The sequence below is a fragment of the Chelon labrosus genome (assembly GCF_963514085.1).
Source record: "Chelon labrosus genome assembly, chromosome: 17".
NCBI lineage: Eukaryota > Metazoa > Chordata > Actinopteri > Mugiliformes > Mugilidae > Chelon > Chelon labrosus.
The window spans coordinates 12,743,780-12,765,953 of NC_140350.1; the positions used below are offsets into that span (position 1 = coordinate 12,743,780).

Sequence of the window (22,174 nt, forward strand, 5' to 3'; positions counted from 1 at the left end):
GTGAACAGAGGTGAACTTAACCATGGGAATAAATGCGCCTGGGCCGTTGTTATGAGTAGTCAAGTCCTGTAAAGTCAGAATGACGGCAGCCAACAATAATCTGAGCGCGGTGTCGGGGGTGAACTAGACGGCACAATTTTCTTCAACTGTTCCATTCGATTGAGTTCAAAACATTTTGGTGACCTTGGGATTCTGTTACATGCCGCCTTGTATTTACCCGTCTCTCTCTTCCCCAACCATCCTCGTGGCCACTAGTTTTGTGTAGTCAAATGGCTGAGATCATCCCCCTTTTTCAGAGTGTTTGTTTGCATTTAAATGCGTCTGAGCCTCTGAGGTCTTCCAGCATGTCCAGCCGAACTGGCTCTGCATTTAAAGGAGCTAGTCGAGTTGTTTTAGGCTTCTGACCAAGTCCCTACTGGATGCCTCTTTTTGGAAGCTCTCTGGCATAACCAACTGGAAGGAGAACCTGAGGCAGACCCAGAACAGACTGGAGGGATTACATTTCCCACCTGGCCCGTGAAAGCACCAGGATCCTCCAGGAGGAGCTGGAGGACATGGCTGGAGAAAAGCGTCTTCTGGCATGTCTGGGACCCAGATAAATGGCAGATAGAAGGAAGGGATATCAGAAACCCTTGGGATTGTGTAACTGTGTTTGCCTATTAGCTAGAGCAGCTGCAACTCCAAGGGACATCTGTGTAATTCATTCTGAAGACACTCATTATGTTATTCAGATCATCTATTTTATGTTTTACCTTCATAATCCAGAGTGAATGGAGTCTTTGCAGCTGGACAGAAAGTGATGAAATATCCCAGCTACTTACCTAAAAAAAAGAAGCCCTTCTATAACTTAAACACACAACTTTGGAAAAAGCTTAAATTATCATCTTTTGCTTCAATTGCAGTTTGTGTGCCGAGTATGTCCCTTTGCATGCTGCAAGACTCCGACAGTATTGCTGACATAGCGCCATGTCTGCTACAGTGGAGTGATATGTCAGTCAAAGTGTTGTTTTTTTTTTTTTTTGAATGACATGTCAATTTAAAAGTAATGTGCTGCGATAGGCTGTATGCAAAAGAACTCGCGCACTCGTGCATCATCTTGATCACGGTTTCTAAAGTTGCGGGTTTGTGACGTTGTTTTTCGAGATGAAAATTTATAATCGAACGCTGTTTTCTCATGAAACGAATAATAAGCGGTGGAACTTCTAACAGATCAATATGAATATAAACTATTAATATGAGGCAGACACTTGATCCTTGTCCTGAATTCATTTCTTCTGTGTTGGTCTCCAGAGCAGCTTCAGTCCTTTTCATTTAACTTTCTGTTCTCTCACCGCATAGACGTCGCAGAGACTTCCTTCTATCTTGTCTCTGCTCTTTTTCCACCTCTATCATTCTTCTCAACTCCACGATGCTCCAGAGTGCCCATCTACAAATAATTTCCTCCCGTCACCGTTGCTTTCTGTAATTCACCATCTTTAAAGTTCTTCAGTAGTCTTAACTCCCCTATTACCTTCCCTCTGCTTTGCTTTCCCTCTTCGCTTTTGTTTCACTTTCCCCTCTCCCCTCCGCTTCTTCTCTCCTGCCCTCACATCTCTCTGAAGACCCCGTTAGATAACAGGCTTCCACACGGCGTTGGATATTCCTCATCAGTGCGCCTCAGTTCTTCTCTGATGTCTGTTTCGTGTAGCGCAGAGACACAGGAGGAGCTGAGTTCCTTCGCGTATCTTCGGGGGAATCTAAATATCAGACTCGTTCGCTGCGTCCCCCAGTCACAGGATACTACACTATCTGTTTTCATGTGTCTACTTGATTTATTACCGGGTCTTTTCACAGGCTATGGATGAAAGCAAACAACTGTGGAGCTGTACCAGCCCCATGACGTTTTGTCTTTTTAATAAACTAGTCATCTCGTGCAGAGGAACTACAGCCTGTATGCAGAATATTAGCATATTATATACATGATGAGCTCTTTCAGGTGGGCCTGTCTCTGTTCTGCCATCTCTCTATGGCTGGTCTCGCATCTTGCCTTTCTTACTCTTCATCAGCACATGGGATTTTTCCACCAAAAAAAGAAGAGATTATCAGTATAAAAAGAAAATAAATCTATCTATATATACATATACAGTATATACAAAGACAGTTGTGACTATTATCCCAGCAGGGACTCCGCATGCACAGTTTAATGGATGATTGAACCTACATCCCAGCTGAGCCAAGCCCACTCCAAAACACTGTGAAAAGAGAAAAAGAATAATAAAAAAAACATAAATGTGAAAATCTGTTCAAACCTTGGCAGAAACATAGCGTTGCTTTGTGTGTTCATAGCAATACAAGTACAATGCAACACATCATAACTCCTGCTGTTATGGCAGCCATCGCTATTTGCAGTCTTAGGTGATACTTTCCATCCTCCATGTCAGAGTACAACAGTTTCAAGTAATGGATCGGTGTCTTTTCTGAACACTGCAGATGGATTTTGATAAGATTTTATTCAGAAGAGTACCAGTGCTGTTCTTGATTATGCTTGTTGGTTCATTCTTCCTTTTTATTCATTCCTGATAAGTTTTCTGCATGGCTAATGGAGCTAATGATCAAGTTAATCCAGCCGTAGCCCGATTACATTTCATTTCGATTTTCTGAGGTAAATAAAAAATCTGCTAATCCTGCATACGTGACAGTAATGCTCTGAAATATATTACATACTGTTCATACCCTTGAAAACTGACGTGCTGCTCAGCTGGGAAACAGTGGTTCTCATGTAGCACTGTGTCAAATACAAAGAGTTCCTGGAATTTCAGCTTCTGAAAATGTTTCGGTACATAGTAGTGGTGTTTCCACCTTAACTTGAAATGATCATTTTACACGTAATTTACAACTAGCATTTTTTTTTTTATATATATATATATAAAATGAGGCCGCTTTGAATTCTTTTTCTGTTTCCATCTCAGCATTGCTAAACCAACTCAGTAAAGTCGGAGACGTGCGATTCCATCAGATCTGACAATTTGGAACCGCTTCTCACTTGGAACCGTCCTTCGAGTCCCATCCCCGAACCTGTTTCTGCCTGACTGTGAGCAATGTATCTTAACTGAAAATTTTAGTTCCATCATGGACGCGGAGCGACACCCGCAAGCGAGTTCAGGAAGTCAACTCGCGCCACATACACATACAGCTCACTCTCCTGCATTGCAGTCTACTCTTTTAGCCCCTCCACCACTTCTGTAATCGCCTGTAGGCTGCAGAAGGGTATTTTTTCATAAATCCCCAATAACTATATGTAACATAGCTGCCGGGACTGATAGCCTGCACCACAGGCGCCAGATTCTAACGGTAAATGATCTTGTTTTTATAGTGCCTTTCTACCTATTGGTACTCAAAGCGCTTTGCAGTCACAGACACGTCTACCCATTCGCTCACACAAGCACTGCTAACCCTCTGATTCGTGGATAACCCGCTCTACTGTATTCCGACAGCATTTCAAATGTAAATTGTTTGGCTAAAATATAAATAAAAAGAAAATCAATCAGTCAGTAACGATATATTTTTTTTTAAAGAAATGTATTTCTTGTTTTTGCTATCATTCTATCAAAGCGGTTAAGAATTTTCTAAATAATGTTTTAGGCATCAATAGTTCAATTGCTTGTTCCATCCACTGAGGCAGCTCCAAAGAGTTTTTTTGCTTCTGAGTGCTGATTTTTCTTTTGACCATTGCACAAGTTTACACTTCAGAATTAAAACTCAAGTTGTGATTTTTTGTATTAGTGTCAAGAGAACAAGTCCTGTTTGCTGCCATGACGACCATTGGCCAATGGCAAAGCACAGTGATGCTGCCGGACGACTTGTCAGTTTCATGGACTGCAAATTTGGATTTTATTAAAGTGGGTGTAAAATGAATCCTGTATTAAATATGAATTTAAATAAATGTATATTAATAAAATGAAAATACTGTAATGATGTAAAATATTAATATAATATTAAAATCTGGTCAATAATTAGTGAAATATATATAAGGAAGTGGCTTTGCAAAATAAGCCAAGGTGCACCAGCTTTGTCACTGCTATGACAAAAATACCGTTTAATTCACCAACATGGTATCATCCCAAAAAGACGGTCTAAAAAAAGACAGAAACAGTATTTGCATGACAGGAGTAAATTGCCTGCAGAGCTGAAAAACAACTGCCAGCACTTCTCCTTTCTGCACAGCAATGAGTTTTCATTTCAGCAGTTAAAGGATTTAACACCCAGTATTTACAAAAATGTGTTTGTAAGATATGAAATGTGAAGTTATTTTATCACTGTAATAGCTTTTTTATGTCTAATTTTGCTGACACAGTGACAGGGAGTATTAGTGGCCAATATAATCATGTGCCGTTTAATGGGAGCATTTATTCATCCTTGCAGGAATATTAGTGAATAAATATTTAATGTTGTAGACTCACTGGTTCTAATGGGGAATGTAAATTTGACAGTAACCCATTCCTTTAATTTTTGCCCTTGTTGACCTTCTTGGAGTGTAGCCAGTCTACAGGAATGTAGGAGATTCCTCTGTTTTTCATTTGTTATTGGGTAATGGCAGGACTGATGCATAACTGCAGTCTGTGATTCACTTTATAAATGAAGTGCTGGCAGGTATGCCCAACACTCACCCTGCTTCAATAGCCCAGCCGGCCTTAATGGCTATAATAACTCTTTCGCTAAGTATCAGAGGTCTATGTAATGTCATCAAACCTTCCCTTCCATGAGCGCACACACACACACACACACACATACATTATCTCCCCCACCACCGCTGAGTTCTCTCAAATTTGCCAAATGCTTTTCCATGGCTTGCAAATTAGCTTTGACCTTGCAGAGCTGAAAGGTTGAATCGTGCACAAGGGGTTCCATCGTGTTTAAAATATTTACTATTCACTTCTCATGATCAGCATTTGTGTGGCCAAGCCCAGACCCAGTAGTCTAATATTGCAGCAGGGAAAAAAAAAAAGGGGAGGGGGGGTGGTCCACTGCTGAGAGGACAGCAATTATTCATGCCTAGTGTCTCTGCCTGCAGAGAAGACAGAGGAACTAAAATAATACCCGTCTACGTACTTGCAGAGTGAAACTTCTCTTTTCTTAGGTCCAGTAGTTGTTCCCCAAGAGGAGATAAAGATAAAAGTAAAGAAATGCACCAAGAACCTTGAGCTACTTAATCAAAGTGTGCCATAGTTTGGAAGATATTGTTTTCTGAAATCCATTTCTCAAGATTGAACCTGGTATTTTAATTGTTGGTGGAATCTATGACCAGTATGTTTTTGTAGGTAGTACTCCAATGCTAAATACAAAGGGTTCTTCCCTCTCCTCCTTGAGCTGATAGTAGTGAACACATACTTGAGAAGAATTCAAGAGGAGAGGCAGGGGATTGGTTAGGGTTCAAAAGTTGGGATTAGCCTTTAAGCTTTTTTCCCTTTTTCAAGTGAATGCTGGCCAAAACGCTGCATACAAATAGTAATACACTGGAATGAAATAAATAAAATTAGCAGTGGTTAAGATCCCCCGAGGTAATGTAATCAGAGCAAGTAGAGGAAGTAGACATATTAATTAGCAATGTAAAATATTCTTTCAGACTAATTTCGTTTTCCAAGAGGATAAAACTGAATTTTTAATCCAAAATACTTGATTTATATGTCTGTGATTAACCGTCTTACTGTTAAGAATCAACGCCGGAGATAAGCCATCCTCTTAATAAGTTTTGTTTTGTAATATTTTGAGAGATTCGCACGCGTGACAAAAGTTTGCATGTATTTAGCTTTTTTTTGTTTTTGGTGAGAAGGTTTTTCAGCTCTGTTTATCAGAAAGGGACAAAAAAACGATCAAAGCAGACATGACCGCGTCACGTAAAAGATGGAATTATCTGGACATCCATTTAGAACTCTACCCTTGAAATCCCACAACAGAAGAAATCAGGAAAAACTATATAATAAAAATAAAAAATCCATACAAGATACTATACAATAATCTTTAATGATGTTACATTGAAGTGAAAAGGAAGCGTTTTCTCCCTCTTTAACCCCACATTCACCTTTTCTTGGGGCCTCAGACTGAGGACAAACCTTTTGTGAATGTTCACTAACAAAAGGGACAATTTTCACTCCTTGGGGGATTTGCAACTGCTTTATTCAATTTCTGTTGAGCTCATTTTTTAAAAATGAAGGGAACGGGTTAGACTCTGTGATGAGCAAAACACATATTTTCTTGAGGGCAAGCATGCCTGGCAGCTGGCTGGTTGCCGCGTTTAACTCAGAAAACCTAGGTTCAAGTTGCGTCATCCCCGGGGTGGTGAAACGGTTAAATGTGCAACACTGTCGACCATCTTCTCTCACTTTTTCTTTCTGCTTCCTCCCCCCTTTTATCCCGTAAAGCTGAGAAGCACAGGAGAAATTAAAACATAATGCAAAGGTCTTTCCACTTATTGCCGGGCGAGCTTATTGATGACCTGTCACATTAACTTGCTTTGTGGAAGAATTATAGCAACAATTTGGAATAAAATGTAGAACAGAAAAAGAAAAAAAATCATTAGATCCTGGGGCTAGTGTTATGAATTACATGTAATAGCCCTTCTTTTCATTAAATCTCAAAGGAAGACGACCCGTTGAGCAATCTTGAAGAAGCAGCCTCATGCATTCGCACACACACAAAGCTGTCCGTTGACATGACAAGTATGATTTGGTCCTTTATTTTTTCTATCTTCATCTCCCCCAAGAGATTGGCGGGCTTGTGGTGACTTCCCTCAAATTCATCCTTTTTTTTTGGCTTCTATTTGTGCTGCTCTTTTTTAGTGTAGGTGATTTCCACTATGTGGTTATTCCAGCAGCACGATGTAGTTTATGACAGAAACTATCTTACAAGCAGCAGCAATGCAGCCATGATTAAGTTACCACAAGCGTAACGTGGATGATATCTTCCTGCTTCTCCCTTTTGTCGTATTTTATCGTGGCTTTGAAGAGGTTATGGATTTTGCTAAATGTAGCGCTGCTTTAACAAATGGATTTTTCCATGTGACGTAATTAATTCGTGTGATTAATTATCTCGCTTTGCTTATAACTTCACGTTGTTACCCTGCTGACCACAATTTCGTTTCATTCGGAGAAGAAAAAGAGGAGGTGGGTGAATATTCAAGACAGTGTCCACATGTGGGCTCTATTGAATGATTAGCCGAAGTAATTTGTTTTCAGAATCTAATTAATCCACTCTGACCCAGCAAGCGATAACGTGCAAGGACACACACAGACACGGGTCTCTGTAATGTTTCCTCCTTGCTGTCTTTCTGATTCTGACACTTGTTTGGGTGAATGTATTCAGTAGTGAACACACGTGTGTCTTCCGTCCCTCTGCTGCAGTCTCTGGGGACTCTTTCATCTTGGCAGTACGACCAGCGTACGATGCAGATTGGTAAATTTCCAGCCTCAGCCAAAAAAAGTTAAGCATAATTGATTCATTGAACAAGTCTGCAGGCGCTTTTCACGACTGTTCCCTCCTTTACGTTCTCTCTGTTTGTGTTTGCTCTTTCTGTTCTGTCTGTAACTTAACTTACCATCACTGCTGAGGAATTAATGCAGAGCAACGGGTATTTCTTAATGCTTCACATTGATGACGTAATGTTCTGTGTTTTACAGTTGTCTTACAGTTGTCTTATAGAAAAAGCTCATTGTGTCCTAACTAAACTGACACAGAAACACTGGTACATTTGAACACTTCTCAAACAAGTTCACACAATTCCAATTAAGGTAACCAGCACCAGGTAAATCTCAGTATTTCTAGTGAGGTGGCTATGGTAGTATTCCTGCCCTAGCACTAAAGTGGAGTTAATACCTCTGTGGGACATAGACGAAGTAGCCTACGCACGTAGCCTATGCCGGTGCCAGCCATTTATACTTGTGCGTTCGTCAGTCTGGCTCACTTTGTAACAACACCACCCAAACGCTAGTCAGTGCTGTGTCTTTTTTGCCAGGTGGGCTGATTTTTGTTTCTACTTCCTACTTCACTTTCAACAATGGCGACTGAAACTTTCGGCCAAATTTCACAGAAATTTCGCCAAACACGAGTCACACAAATGTCTGTATTTCCAAACTTCCTCAGTTAACTTTACCGATTCTTTATTGATCCAAAACAATCAATTTGAAAATTGCGGAGATGGAGAAGCAACCGGAAATACTAAAGCAGAAATACACTACTACAAAGCAGACCAATCACAGCCACAGCACGTAGTTACATTTCTGGGGAGGTACACATCATCTAAGGGGCTGGGGTCTGCATAAGCGTCTTTGTTGTTGGCGTAGCCTCTGCGTCAACTTAACACAGACGTCTCAACCGCCTAAAAGGTAGCAACAGTACCAGCATTGACTGGTTTGCTAGAGCTGAAAAGGGAGCACCCGAATTGACAGAGGAAGAGAAGGTTACAGCAACTATGAGTATAGTGAAAGGATAGTTACGGATGAAACTATGGTTCTATGAACTCAACTTCAGGAACTGATGTGAGGAAGAATGAAGTAGAAGCAAAGGAACATTCAAGAAATGTTTTTTTTTAATTTTCCAGAAGAAAGAAACTTGATATTCAAAAGTTCAAGTCTAAAAATGAAAGCAACGAGGTGTGATGACAGCAGGGATTACCACTGATCTGACTGTTGAGGGACTCTAGATTAAAGTCATATCTAAATCTTTTCGAAAAGGGAGACACATATTTCACACTGTAGTTATAAAATGGTCAATGCTTGCCATAGCATTTGGCATGTGTTACAGTATAATGTTAGCCAGAGGCACTCAGAATACATGCAGCTCCCTACATTTAAACTGACTACTGCACAGTGGCTTTGGGATGTCACACCACACTGCACCAAGACTGTGGGGCAGCGTAAACCGCAGATTTGAAATGTTCCTTGAATAAACACTTGAGTTAGGAATATGTTGTTGAAAAACTGTATGTAACCACACAGTTTAACAACACGCTGCTTTACCTCAGCTGTAACAGCTGTCATTATTAATGGCTGTTTTGCCCCCCTGTGCTGCTACCTGTAGGAGAGAGAGACAGCTGTCTCTACTTCCCACAGCTCAGTTTGATGGCGGCTGTAAAACAATCAGCACTTACCAAAAAATCCAAAAAGCACAAGCCATTAAAATACCCACCCTGCCTGCGCAAATTTCGACTTGTTTAGCATCCCACAAGGGGCTAAGGTACTAATAAGCATGCATCCCCATCTACAGTTTGTTTTTTGTTTTGCAAATGTTTTTTGTTTTGCAAATGTTGAGTGTTGCCTGTAGGGTACGTCTGCGGGAAATATGGTTCACTTTGTCCAGAGCTTATAGCTTCTGCATACTCCAGTTTTTCATCTAGTTTTTCTCTGATATGTGCTCACACCGATGGCCACTGATAGCGCTTCTGTCAATTTCTCTGCAATCACACAGAACAGCTGTCAGTAACATTTGTTGTTGATTTTCCAAGACTTCACCATCGTGAAATACAGATTTGATGCGTATCTCTGTGTAGGAGTTGCTGAAAATTAAAGTAACACATTTAAATATATATAAAAAACGGAAGTTTTAAAGGTGCAGTGTGTACAATTTTTGTGGCATATACCAGTAAGCTTACACCTGGAAATTACACATCGACAGAGAAACAAGGCTCTTTAATAGTTTCCCAGTAAATGAAGTGTTAGATATTAGATTTCTCTTATCAAACATTAATATTTTCTGTTCAAGGATATCAGACACACTCAAGACCGCCTGACCCACATCACTGACACAAAGACACCGCAGCTTTAAAAGCCCCTGCATTAGCTAGCTTCTGCTTCTTTGTTGATCTGAACTAAAACCATTGCTTCTTAAGAGTTCCATTTAAAGCAGAGAAAGGAAAAGGCGTAATCCAGAGTCATGCAATGTCCCTGTAGCGGATGATTTATTAACATGAGCACATCTTAACCTAAAGGGGAGCGAGAAAGACGGATATGCATGTTGAGCAGCAGTATGGAAAGGGCGTTTGAGTGGCATGCTGATGCAGTGAATTAGAGTACGCTGTGTCTGATTAGCTGAGGCTCTTAGAAGAGAGGACGCCGTCAGATGAAAGACAGTGCAGAGAGGCTGTTACAGTACTTTACACAAACATCTCCTGCGACGTTCTTCAGGCGGTGAGCGGTGTTTGAGGAATGAGATAAGGACACATATTTGACACACAGTAAACTGCCCATTTAAGCGTTCTCCGGCACCTCAGCTGCACGCAGAGCTTTTCGCCTGGTGTTGTCTGTTGATTCGGTAAACATATAGTAGCCCTGTCGGAGCAAGCGCGAACTAGCTTAGATACATATTCGTCAGCTGTGGGTGTAAGGGAATATATACTCAGCTGGAACTTTTAGTAAAGCTTTACTGCTCTAAGACATCGTATTTGTTTAAGAAATATGTTTCACTTTATTTATTCTTATGCTCATGCCACGTGATTCTGACCAAACAAAGCTTTCATTTTCAAATATAAAGACATCGATGGTCATGTTCTGCAGATGCATGGTCAGGCTGTATTAAGGTTGTATTTGTTAATAGGCATGTTAAAACAGTTTATTATGGATTTAAAACATCTTCTTATTCTATATTACTTAGTGTGACGTGATAGATGGCGACATATCTCCAGCTGCTTGGTAATGACTTGAAGCGGTGCAGCAGGCTTTTCTTGTACGCTCATCATTTCTTTCCAGCTGGGCCCTGGATGGAATATTTGAGCTTTTACTCGATCTAATAATCTTCCTTCTGCACATAATTCCCCTTCCTCTATACCACGTGTTTGGAACCAATCAAGGACCAGAGGATGCAGGGGGTCACCCAACGGCCACATGGTTAGGGGGCGCATACCACGCAGGATAAGATGGCCTCAGCAGCTGATTCCCCAGCTCGACTCGCAGATCCTTGCTGCATGTAATTTCCCCTCATTTCCTGTGTATCCCATCTAAATGATGGCAAAAATGCACATGCATCAATGTTCATTCTTTTTATTTTGATATACAGTATGCATCGCACTCCTGCTAAAAATGTGCCGATATTATTTAATCGCGCCTCTCTCTCTCAGATAAAACAATATTAATGATATAGTTTCCAGCCTTTTTACAACCTCTTGCAAGGCCCCGCAGCATCGCTATCGCATTTCCTTTCCCAGTTACCCCGTACGGAGCCGGCATCAGTGAAACTGATCAGATGAGAAGTCAGTGGGGCAGTTTATGAGCAACACTTTTGGTTCTGTCCACCCAAGCAGTGGCTCACAGAAGACCTGAACCCCTTTTAATTTATTAAACAAGCTCGACTCGCAAGGCCAGGCGACAAGGAGGGTGTTATAAATATTAAAAGAAGAGTTTGCTCTGCCACGCTCTCATATTAAATCACACCGAGAAGAATGTATCTGGCCTTATTAAAAGATAATGTGTTCTGGAGCCATAAAAATGTATAACTCACCACTCTTGCTCCCTGTCCTCCTCCTGCCTTCCCTTTCCCTTCTGGTCCGAGTGAAATTTCAGTCTTTTTGCGGCCGTCAATCTCTCCTTTTCTCCTTTTTATGTGTGTCTTTGTACGCGACTGTATTTTCCTCCCTCTGTGAGCAGCACTGGACTAGAACGGCATTCATAAGAAGAGAGAAGATTAACTTTCTTCTTCTTCTTTTTTTTTTTTTTTCTTTTATATACAATGTGATTCTTTTACTGCGTGAGCATCCGGTTAATGGAAAACTCCTTTGAAAATCTAATCTTGAATGTCAAACACTCCTCCATTTGTCTTGACTTCCCGTTTCCCGCGACATTGTCGGACTCACTGTGATCACTTTGAAAAAACTGTCAAAATCAACTCGACGGAACCAAAAACCATCCCACACGTTCACTGCGCCGACATTACCCTCAAAGCAACGTGCCCGCCATCTTTTCTCTCAGAGATTTATGTGTGTTATGCTTGCAATGGCTTATTTTTTATTCATTTTTTTTTACTCAGGTTACTTGAAACAATTAATCTGCGAGTCTGAGCTGCTCTCTCTGGGCTCCATATAACATTTTCACACATGCCGTAGCTCTCCTCAAGTAATCACTAAATAAATCAATAAATATGCTACGCTTGGCAGAGCGTCGGAGCTATGAGGAGGCAATAGAACAATTCACAATTAGCGTATTTACTGAAGTAATGTTGTGGGGAATCGATGAGTGTTTGGAATTCTTTATTTCACCGTACACTGAGCAAGGCAACAAGTTTTGGGACAGTCGGCCCAGTGTCTTACACATGACACCTGCATATACCTCGGCCAAAGTGTGCAGCTTGTGACTGTACGATCGTGGCTTGTTTATGCCTGCTCTGGGTTGTAGCAGCCAGACTGAAGTGCAGCAGTCAGACAGTGAGTGTGTGTGACAGCAAAAACCACTCACCGTCCTGACGGATAGAGGTGAGGAGACACAACCATGTGTGTAACTAAACGCCCGAGTCCTCGCCCCGCTGGGTCCTGCCAGGGGAACATTCCTCTACTCTCTGCTCCACCGACCAAGCAGAACTGCAGCACGGCGAAACCGCGCGCCCGCGTGTATGGACGCGCGCGAGTGTGTGTTTTTGTCCGCTGGGAGGCGGCGGAGCGTGACGGCCTGGTCACTCAGACCACGGAGACTTATGGAGCGAGAGCAGGCCAGCTGTTCAATTTGGCCACATGGGCGGACACAGAAAGAAAAGGAGAATGCTGAAGAGAGACGGTGTCAATATACGACGTGTGCTGTGTGTCTAACTCGTCCTTCTATGCCTGCTTCCCCTGCTCTGACATTGCCATATTTTAGCCATCATGAGTTGGGTGGCAGGGCTGTGTATGGCATGACTTGGACTTGGAATAGGATAATGAGATGTGTGCTAATTTCTCAGGTGTCATGGACTGATATGAATAATACAGGCTACTCCATAACCCATCTCCCCTACTGCTGTCACTGCTTTTTTTTTTGCCATCAGTGTCATGTCCTTGGTCTTACCTTGAATAACCTGCCTACTTGTAAAAGTAACTCTGGGAATAAAGAAAATAAGCTATTGTTGAAAGAGAGGGAACCCTTTGATGAGTTTTTGCATGAGGCATGAACAGGCAGATTCTTCACTCTTTCATGACTTTACTCTCATCTCTCCCTCTTCTCCAACAGCTGGGGACCTGTAGCGACTCTCTAACACCTAATTCGTTTTCCTAACAACAATTCATCCTCATCAAGAAACAGAGAAAGATTGATCTTTCCTTTTGATTTTCCATGTGATGATTTATTTACTGCGTGCTACTCTTCCACTACGGCTCCGGTTTGCATGTTGGGGACTCCTACATCACTGTGGGGGTGGTCCTGAATTATTCACTTCTCTTCTTTTTTTTCCCGAGTTCCTCTTTCAATCTCTTTTTCCTTCATTTTGCAGGGCGAATGTGTGTCTGCCTGTCTCTTTGTGTCAGTGTGGTGTCTGTCTCTCTTCCTCTCTCTCTCCCACTTTTTATTATTCTCGGGGAGCTCCGCTCTGACTGCTTGATGTGAAAGAGAGAGCAATGACAGCGGCTCAGAAAAATCGTTAGAGCAGGAACGAGCTGGAAGTAATCTTCTCTTTCCTCCTTGCTCTGTTTTGTATTGTCTGTCTTTTGCTGGTCCTCTGCCCTCACCTCACCGACCTGCACTTTCATCTGCTCTCTTTGTTTCTCTCTCTGTCTCCCTTCAGATCCCAACGCTCTGGGGCCGCACGGCACTGACCATGCCTTGATCGGCGGAGTGGTGGCTGTAGTGGTCTTTGTCACCTTGTGTTTAATCATTGTTCTGGGAAGATACCTGGCCAGGCATAAAGGTAAGGCCACAATGGACCAGACCTGGGTCTATCAAGGCTCATGGAAGTAGTGGAGCACGTCCTACTAGAATACAGTCCTTCCCCAAGTTACAACTTTTTCCAAAATCCACCATGAAATGTCATTGTGTTCATTTTGAATATTAATTTTCATTCTCTTGGGACCCTGATGCAAGCAAATGAATGTTCATAAATCCACTTCGGCATTGTCCGCATTATAACTCAGGAGCTTGCTTCACATCATCACATTTTTACATTTTCTTCAGGATCAAATTATTTATTACTGATGTGTGACCATGGCTGCATTTCAAAGGGAAACTCCTAATAGCTCATTCTCAATAGTTTATTCTGTGTCAATTTATCATAATTTAAACATAACCTAAGAAAAAGTATAATGTAGAAACCCTCAGCATAGTACCCTGAACCCATTGTAATATAACACTGTCACAGTTATTTTAATAATTAAGGGTTTTTATACCACATATAGGTGCCACAAAGAAAAATACACCCATTAATATTAGTTTCTGATATTAATGCGACTCAGAACATGGTTTAAATTTTCCTTATAAAATTAAAATCGACATTGGAATTTCCAAGCAGAGCAGCTTATTCTGAAAATAACCATGTGTGGCATACCACATCAGAGGGGCTCTGCTAAAGAGCGAGAAAAGGAGATCAAAAAGCAAAAGTTCAAAGTTGATGGTCAGTTTTCAGCACTGATGTTACGAAACTAAGCTCTGAGTTAAAGCACCTGTGTGTAGGATTTAGTGACATCTAGTGGTGAGGTTGCACATTGCAGTAAGCTAAATATATCCCTCTCTTACCTCTTCCTTTTCGAAGTGAGTAGGAGAGCCTGTGGTGGAACCACTTTGGTGTAGAGGCATTCAAGGAGCCAAGCTAGAGCCAGTGTTTGTTTTTTTCCTTTCTGGACTAAAAAACATGGTGGCGTAAATTGGATACTATATTTCATTTGTGCTACTAGATGCCCCTAATTCCTACAAATTGAAAGCTGCCTCTCATTGTTTGGAACTTATTTGCAGCTTTAAGCCTTGACTGCTCCCCTTGACAATAATGCTGTTGTTTGTTGATGCCATTCTGCTGCACCTCTGTAGGGATTTACACACCCTGTGTTATTTACATAGCATATGCTACACTATCCTAGCTTCTCATCATTCTATACATGAATAATGTAACATTACTAATGTCTTCAGATGTGTTTTTTTGCCTCGGGCGGCCAACACCATGCAGGGCTGCTCAGTGTTTGTTTTTCCTCGATATAAGTTTGTTTTTCACATCCGCAGGAACATACTTGACAAACGAGGCCAAAGGAGCAGATGATGCGCCCGATGCCGACACAGCCATCATCAACGCTGAGGGCAACCATGCACACGCAGAGGAAAAGAAGGAATACTTCATTTAGACTGCAGAGGGAGCAGTGCAGCTCTCTCCCCCCTCCTTTCCCCCCCTTTCAATCTCTGTATCTCTTATTCTCTCTTTCTGTGTCCCACTTTTCTCCTTCACCTCGGGCCACTGCCCCAGTCGTGTCAACGAGGAACCCGCAGGCAGTCCACAAACAGAGAAGTTCCCTAAGTGTTTTCCTCTTATTTCCTTTGATTGGGTCCATTTCAATTATTCACATCTTGTCTTTTAGTTACTAGTTTTGTATTGGCAGATGTTTCTCATCGGCAGCTTGCTGTTGCCGCTGAAGTTGTCCCCCTTTCTCTCACCTTTTAGCATAAACACCTCGAAATCTGTATATCTACCATGACTGCTTCTTACATGACCCCTTCTCTTCTTCTCCCATTTCCCCACCAAGCAGACGCCCAAACACATATTGAATCCCCTTTGGTTCACACACGTCCTCAAACACATATCATATCTCACATCAACACGGTGCCTAAAAATACAGACGCCATTGAACTTCTGTCAATGCCTTCATGTATCGTCTGTCAGTAGCAATGTAAATGCTTTGTAGATGGTTACCTGGACCATCATTTCATTGCTTAGCTCACAGCTTTTGATTATGCATTGCGTCTTTTTTATTTGAATCAAGATCTGTGCTGTTTACGCCTTATACATGTCTATCACACTGAATATGGTACTTTTAGACGATCCACCTCCCCCGACCCCATCCCCCCTCTAAATAGACTTGTAATTAAACCGTTGACCCTTGTAAGATAAGAAGAAGGTTTTGTGTAACACTGTAGCAAGGTCTGTCGGATAAGTGTATAATATGATTTTCATTATTACGGTAGGAGTAAAAAAGGGTAGTGTGGTATTGTTTAGAGCAGAGAATACACACCAAAAATATGTGAGAGATGCTAGATGAAGCGTTCCATTGAGTAAACTCAATCAAGTATATAAAAACCATTCGCTAAATCTGCCGTCCCTATGTACTGTTACCTGTAAATTTCTGCACTGTCCAGGCACTGCAGTTTAGCAAAACCATATTCAGCGGCCTCCGGACAGCGTACGGTAGTTTGTGATTTACATAAAGGGTTCAGATGTACAGGAAGAGTCCGTCTCCTCTCTCTGAAAGCTGTATAAATTGTATTGAAACGAGTTTAGCTTTTGACTATGAAGAATTTTTGTTAGTGTTTATGTCACAGTGAGATCATTTAAAGGCTTGAGGACCCCGTGAAATGTCACATGAACGATTAGGTGTTTAATACGAGACAAAAACAAGAACACGTTTCAAAGTTTCATTTCCCTCAGTAACCTCGAGTGACGCCTCTTGTGAGTTTGACCGTATATAGATGATGGATGAAGCCACAGTGATATCGCCCACTGATTTGTTTTGAAGCCTCAAGTTTAGCGTTTGGCTAGTCCTATCTTGTTTTTTTTTGTTTTTTTATGACCATGTTTGGATGTTAGTGAGGAGCTGGGGAGGAGCGACTAAGAACTAAGAACCTGAGGACGACTTGTGGCTTAATTTCTTCTTAACAATGGAATTATTTTAAGAAAGACCTCCAGCACATTGATCAGAAGTGAATTTAGCTAATGACATCACTTGTGGACTCATGGGATTTTTTTTTTTTTATTAATGTTTAGGGAAAGGTTTTTAATTGGATTTTCTTGGAGCCAGTGATTCTTTGCAGGCAGCACCTAGTGACCATTACACTTCTGCACTGGCTTCACTTTTTAGATCCCCAAGCTTCATCCATCTTTTATATAGAGTCTGTGGTTACAACTTTATACAGATACCATTCAAATCAGCTTAACTACACTTTATTTTTTTTGTATTTACACCCTCAGATTTCGGTTTCTATTCAACAAACATCCTTTCTGATCCTTTTTTTTTTTTCATTTTATGGGGTCTTCAAGCAAGAAAAACAAAAGGAAAAAAAAAAGACATGGCGTGAGTGCTGGGTCGTAGATCTGCAGGGGCCTCCTTTCCAAAACTAAAAAACTGGAGACAAATAGAGAAGCACAAAAATGTCTGAATGAGTTACTGTGTTCCTTTGCCAACTACTAGATCGCCTTTGGAATGGTTCCTCTGTTCAAAGGGCAGCAGAAGGCTGACAAGGCTGTGTTTGATTCAATTCTGGTAAAACAAAAAAAAAGAAAATATGATGATAATAATAACAACTGCAGTGCATCTTTTTGAAAATGTAAGCTAAATCATGTTTTTATATTAAAAAAAAAACTGTTTCTAATATTTTTGGTTTTAACGGTTCTAAGCTCCCTGCTGTATATTGTGTCTGCTAAAATGTGGTTGATTGTGAAAATTGCTGTTAAATTCTGAATTCCTGTATTCCTTCAAATTTGTATACTAGCCACCTTATCTATTTGCGTTTCTTTTTTTTATTTTCCATTTCTCATTGCATAATCTTTAAAACAAATGTATTTTTTTTTCTTGGGCATGTAAATAATGTGTGAGAACTAAATTTGGGTAATACACATTAGCATGTTTTATTTGGTTCGGAGTGGCTTCTTGTGTTTGTGGCATGCTTTAAGGTGCTGCAGATCTGAAGGATTTGGTGTTGTCGAAAATTTGACCAAAAGAAAACAAAAAAAAAAACAAGAAAAAACAGAGTCATTCAAACAAATCTGGAAAAATATAAAAGTTTCCCCAACACAAAAGTTTCCACACATTAAGATTGCCATGACATATCCAAGGAAACGACTTTAATTCCCTTTCACGCGTCCCTGGCATTCGTCTTTCATCAGTTTGCAGGAATTTGGCTGATTTACTCTCCTGTGAAAGAGCGATAAACACCTAAAGACTTAAAGGCAAGGCACTAATCTACTAAGAGGGAGCAAATTATTACCAAGGGCAATAAAATATCGGGCCCAGCTGTCTCCAATTCGGTGTCCAATTTACAACATTATGCAAATAAGGTCAGAAAGTAAGGTCTTTCTCTGTGTGTTACAACTCGAGCAGCGCTGGAGTGAATCACAAGTTGGGAAGTCGATCGGCTCAGTTTCACCACCGATGTAGGATTTAGTCGTATGTTGAATTTTAGATATATTAATGATTTGGTTTTGAAACGCAGAAGCTTTGCCACAGTTTCTATGTATTACACTTTCAGTGCACTTCAGTATACCACTATTTAACTGGTTTAAATTCAGCGTCACCACAAACCTTCTGTAGATCCAGACTAAAGCGTTTTTAGAAACTTTGTGTACTACATGTGTGTTCAGATACACTTATCACAATGATGTAATGTAATTTTTTGTTGTTTTTTTTACTTTTCTATCTCATCTTGCTCATCGTGTCTTAAATCCGGTGGTGTCAGTCACATTTTTCTGTTGCTCTCCGCCTCTGTATCCATCTTAAAAATAGGACAGCGGTCAAATGACTTTGTTGAAGCCAGAGGAACAGGCCGGGCTCTTTTGTATTAAATGGACACTCAGAATTAACCAGGTCCGAAGTGATGAGTTGCATTAGAAGCAAAACAGGTGCCATTTTACTGAATTATGCACTCTGACCAATATGATGGATATTCCTTAGTAACTTGGCAAAATGTGTTTTTTTTTTGTTTTTTTTTGTTCATCCTTCTGGAAAACCACATGTAAATATTTGTTTTGACTTGACAGTAATGAGCTAATTTGCTGCAAATGGCTTTTTATAATGGTTAGACCAAACGTGAATCTTGTTTAATTTGTAATTTTAACAGCTTGGCACACACCACCATGCACTATTTTAGTATGACAAAATCAACTGTAGCTTTGTTACATGTTTCCTTTAGTTGCAATTCTTTCTTCGCCGCCGTCGGTTGAAACTAAGCTTTAAACATGCTGCCACCTTGATTTCCAACATACATCGGTTTGGTTAATATTCATGGGCCTCTAATTTCACTCTGGCAGCAAGACAGTAATGGCGTTAACGTAGTTTGCGCTGCCATTTTCGCTGGGCACAAGTCCATTTTCTGGGATTGTGTGCCTCTCGTTTTCCTGGCTCCAGACAAACCCACTTTCTTCAAACCGAAGGTGCGAGCGGTGCAGCTGAGGTTGTGCGTTTATGCAGATTAAGCAGCGCTACACTGGCAGTAATTTTGGCGTGAAATTGCTCACAATTTTGTGAACCATTATCGTGTCGGCAGAGGCACACGCAGACCTAGTGCAAAATCACACAAAGAGAAAAAAAAAAATAACTTTCATGTACTGTTTGGGCTCTTTCACTGTACATTTTTTTTGTTTTTGTAACAATGCACAGATTTATTTTCACATAAAAAAACACCTTTAAATTTGATTAAAGGTGTCTTATAATGGGTGAAGTGAGTGGGTGCTTTAGGCCAGTGTTGTACTTGCAGATTGCAGGTTCCTCCCCTTTAAGTACCACAGGAGAAATTATACGTGGCTAACACATTATTACACTACACTTTCCTGTTGGTGTTGACTAAATGCACTGATATCTTTATACATGTTATTACCTTATAAAAATAAACTCATATCACCAGATTTCAGTGTATCTCGACATGTAAATCCAAAAAGACAGTCATATTCGGGGTTTGTTTGTGCTTTCCGGCTTTGCTTTTCCACTTACGCAGATACATGCTTTGTGTATTCATGACGCCTTCGCTGTCCCTGGAGGAAATCTGGTCACAACACGCATTCGTGCGCCTGACTTGTCCCAAATTGCACGAAATTAGAGGCCCATATTAACTACGTGATATCAACCCCTGATTTTAAAGGGATGGATGCGAAAGGAACGGCCACACCGAGTCAGTCTAAAATACTCTTTCACAACAAGCATTGATGTTTTAACTTGTGACACGGCCTCGTCCCTGTCCCGTCTCCCCTCCTTTGACCCCTTCATATGTCTTTGCTGTACAGTTTGACTTCAGTGCACTTCTGTGTTCCTCTGCAATATTGACACTAGAATCAATCAGCCCAATCTCTGTATTGTCACACTGATGATGATGACAATGACATGTGACACAATGGCATGTGATGTGTTTTTCTTATTATTTTTATTTTTATTATTATTATTATTATATCTGTTTTCTTTTGTTTTGCATCTCAGGAATAAATTTCATTTAGATTTTGTTTCCTGTCTTTGAATGGGGACCTGTGAGCACTTCTCACTCTGCTTGTCCCTCTATGCTGACACCATGTATTTGCTGAGTTTAAGATTATCACGATGTTAATAAAAATTATTCAGTGATTCTTCAGTAACTCTGTCACCTTGCTGTCATTGGAGTATTAGGCTTAAGAAACGGTTTTGTTCTTTTGTTTTTGTTTTTTTTAATGCGATCACCGACTTGAAATAATGAGAATTAGAAATATGCTGCAAATAATCAAGAATGATAAGAGGTGTGTTTTAACAGAATATAATTTTGGCTTCTGGTATGTGAGCAGGTCGATGCTTTTTGTCCTCTATCATAATGTTTTCCTTGTAGCAACACACATCTTTATGTATATCAGTGTTTAGATGGAAGGTGTTGTAAGGCACTATCACTCACTAAATACAAACATGTCCACAGTGAAGCTCGGTAAAGATCAGGATTAGAGCTAGACGTATGTTAGTACGGCTTCTGATGTACCTTGGTGAAGTAAGGGGGTTTCATATCAAGCTGCACCGAGAGAGCTTGATTTGATATATCGCACCGTAATGGAGGTGTTTCTCTCCCATTGTCTGTGGGATTTATTATATTTAATTTAGAGGTTCGTATGTATGAAATGAAAAATTGTTGAATAAATAGTTGCCAAAACATCTGTATAAGACTGATTCTATTTTTTTAGTCCACCTGGAAGCCTCAGTGACTATACACTTTAAATGCTGCTGCTGCTTTGGCCTCGTGAGGGTCCATGCATACACGCTCACACACACACTTGCAAAAACACTTTGCGCAGACACATGCTCATGAATTTTTAGTAACGAGAATAATTCATGTTGTGTCTTTGCTCCCTGTCTGCGTTCTGTAGTAGCAGTTTTACGATGCCATTCAGTTTGTCACGCGGAGTCTTTCGCCTGTGTCTGGTACCTTTCCCATGTTAGTCAACAGCCTTTGCAAGCCGACAATACTCCTGCAAAAAGTATGCAGCGGGCTATAAGAGCGGGGAAAAATTAGATGGTTTGGTTCATTTAAATTGGGGTTGCATGAGGGACAGCAGCAAAACATGTTAGGCATCTTAAATAATTAAAAACCCATCTAAAAAAGGATACATGCAGAAGTTTTATGTGTAAACTACACTTTGCGTTGTTTTTCTGCATTGTTCTGTGACGTGAAATGACTGTTTTCGTCTAGTGAGTCTGTTGGCTCTGAAGTAAGCAATGTGATGGCTACTAGCCGCCTGACAACAAAGTAAATTGTCAATCATATTCTAATAATAGTTTGCACTTAAACTGATATTGATGCACCAAGCTGACGACACAAAATCAGCGACCAGCGACCGCAAAGTCTACAGCCAACAGCCAGCTAGCACAGGTATGCTTGAGAGGAAATAACTCTCCATACCAGCAGGTGGCAGTAGTCTGATTTAGTCGATAAAAAATAAAAAATAATTATTCTTTCCCAATTGCTTTGTCATTGTGAAAATATCCACACGTTTTGTTCAGTTCCTCCTAAGACTACTTCCATGACTACTTCCATTTACACCGATCAGGCATAACATTATGACCACCTTCCTAATATTGTGTAGATCTTCCGTTGTGCCTCCAAAACAGTTGTGATTCATCAGAGAATGGACATGCGCCTTCTGAGGGTGTCCTGTGGTGTCTGGCAACAAAATGTTGTTAGTGGGGGCCTTTGGGTCCGATGGGTTGAGGGGAGGGGTCTCTGCGGATCATCCCACAGATACTTGATCAGTTTGGGATCTAGTGAATTTAGAGGCCAGGTCAACACCTTGTGCTGTTCTTCAGGTTTTTTTGAGTTAAGCCGTTTTTGTGTGTGTGTCAGGC

The 22,174-nt window shown here is 40.8% G+C and overlaps 1 protein-coding gene across 1 annotated transcript in view; it reads left to right on the plus strand.

The window, feature by feature from the left end:
* cadm2a (cell adhesion molecule 2a) overlaps positions 1-21,815 on the plus strand; it is a 205,005-nt gene extending 183,190 nt beyond the window's left edge. The window contains exons 9-10 of the mRNA XM_084564606.1: positions 13,708-13,830; positions 15,129-21,815. Of these exons, the coding sequence (XP_084420732.1) occupies positions 13,708-13,830; positions 15,129-15,247 (242 nt within the window). The 3' untranslated portion in view covers positions 15,248-21,815. The remainder of the gene's footprint in view (positions 1-13,707; positions 13,831-15,128) is intronic.
* The last annotated feature ends 359 nt before the right edge of the window (positions 21,816-22,174 follow it).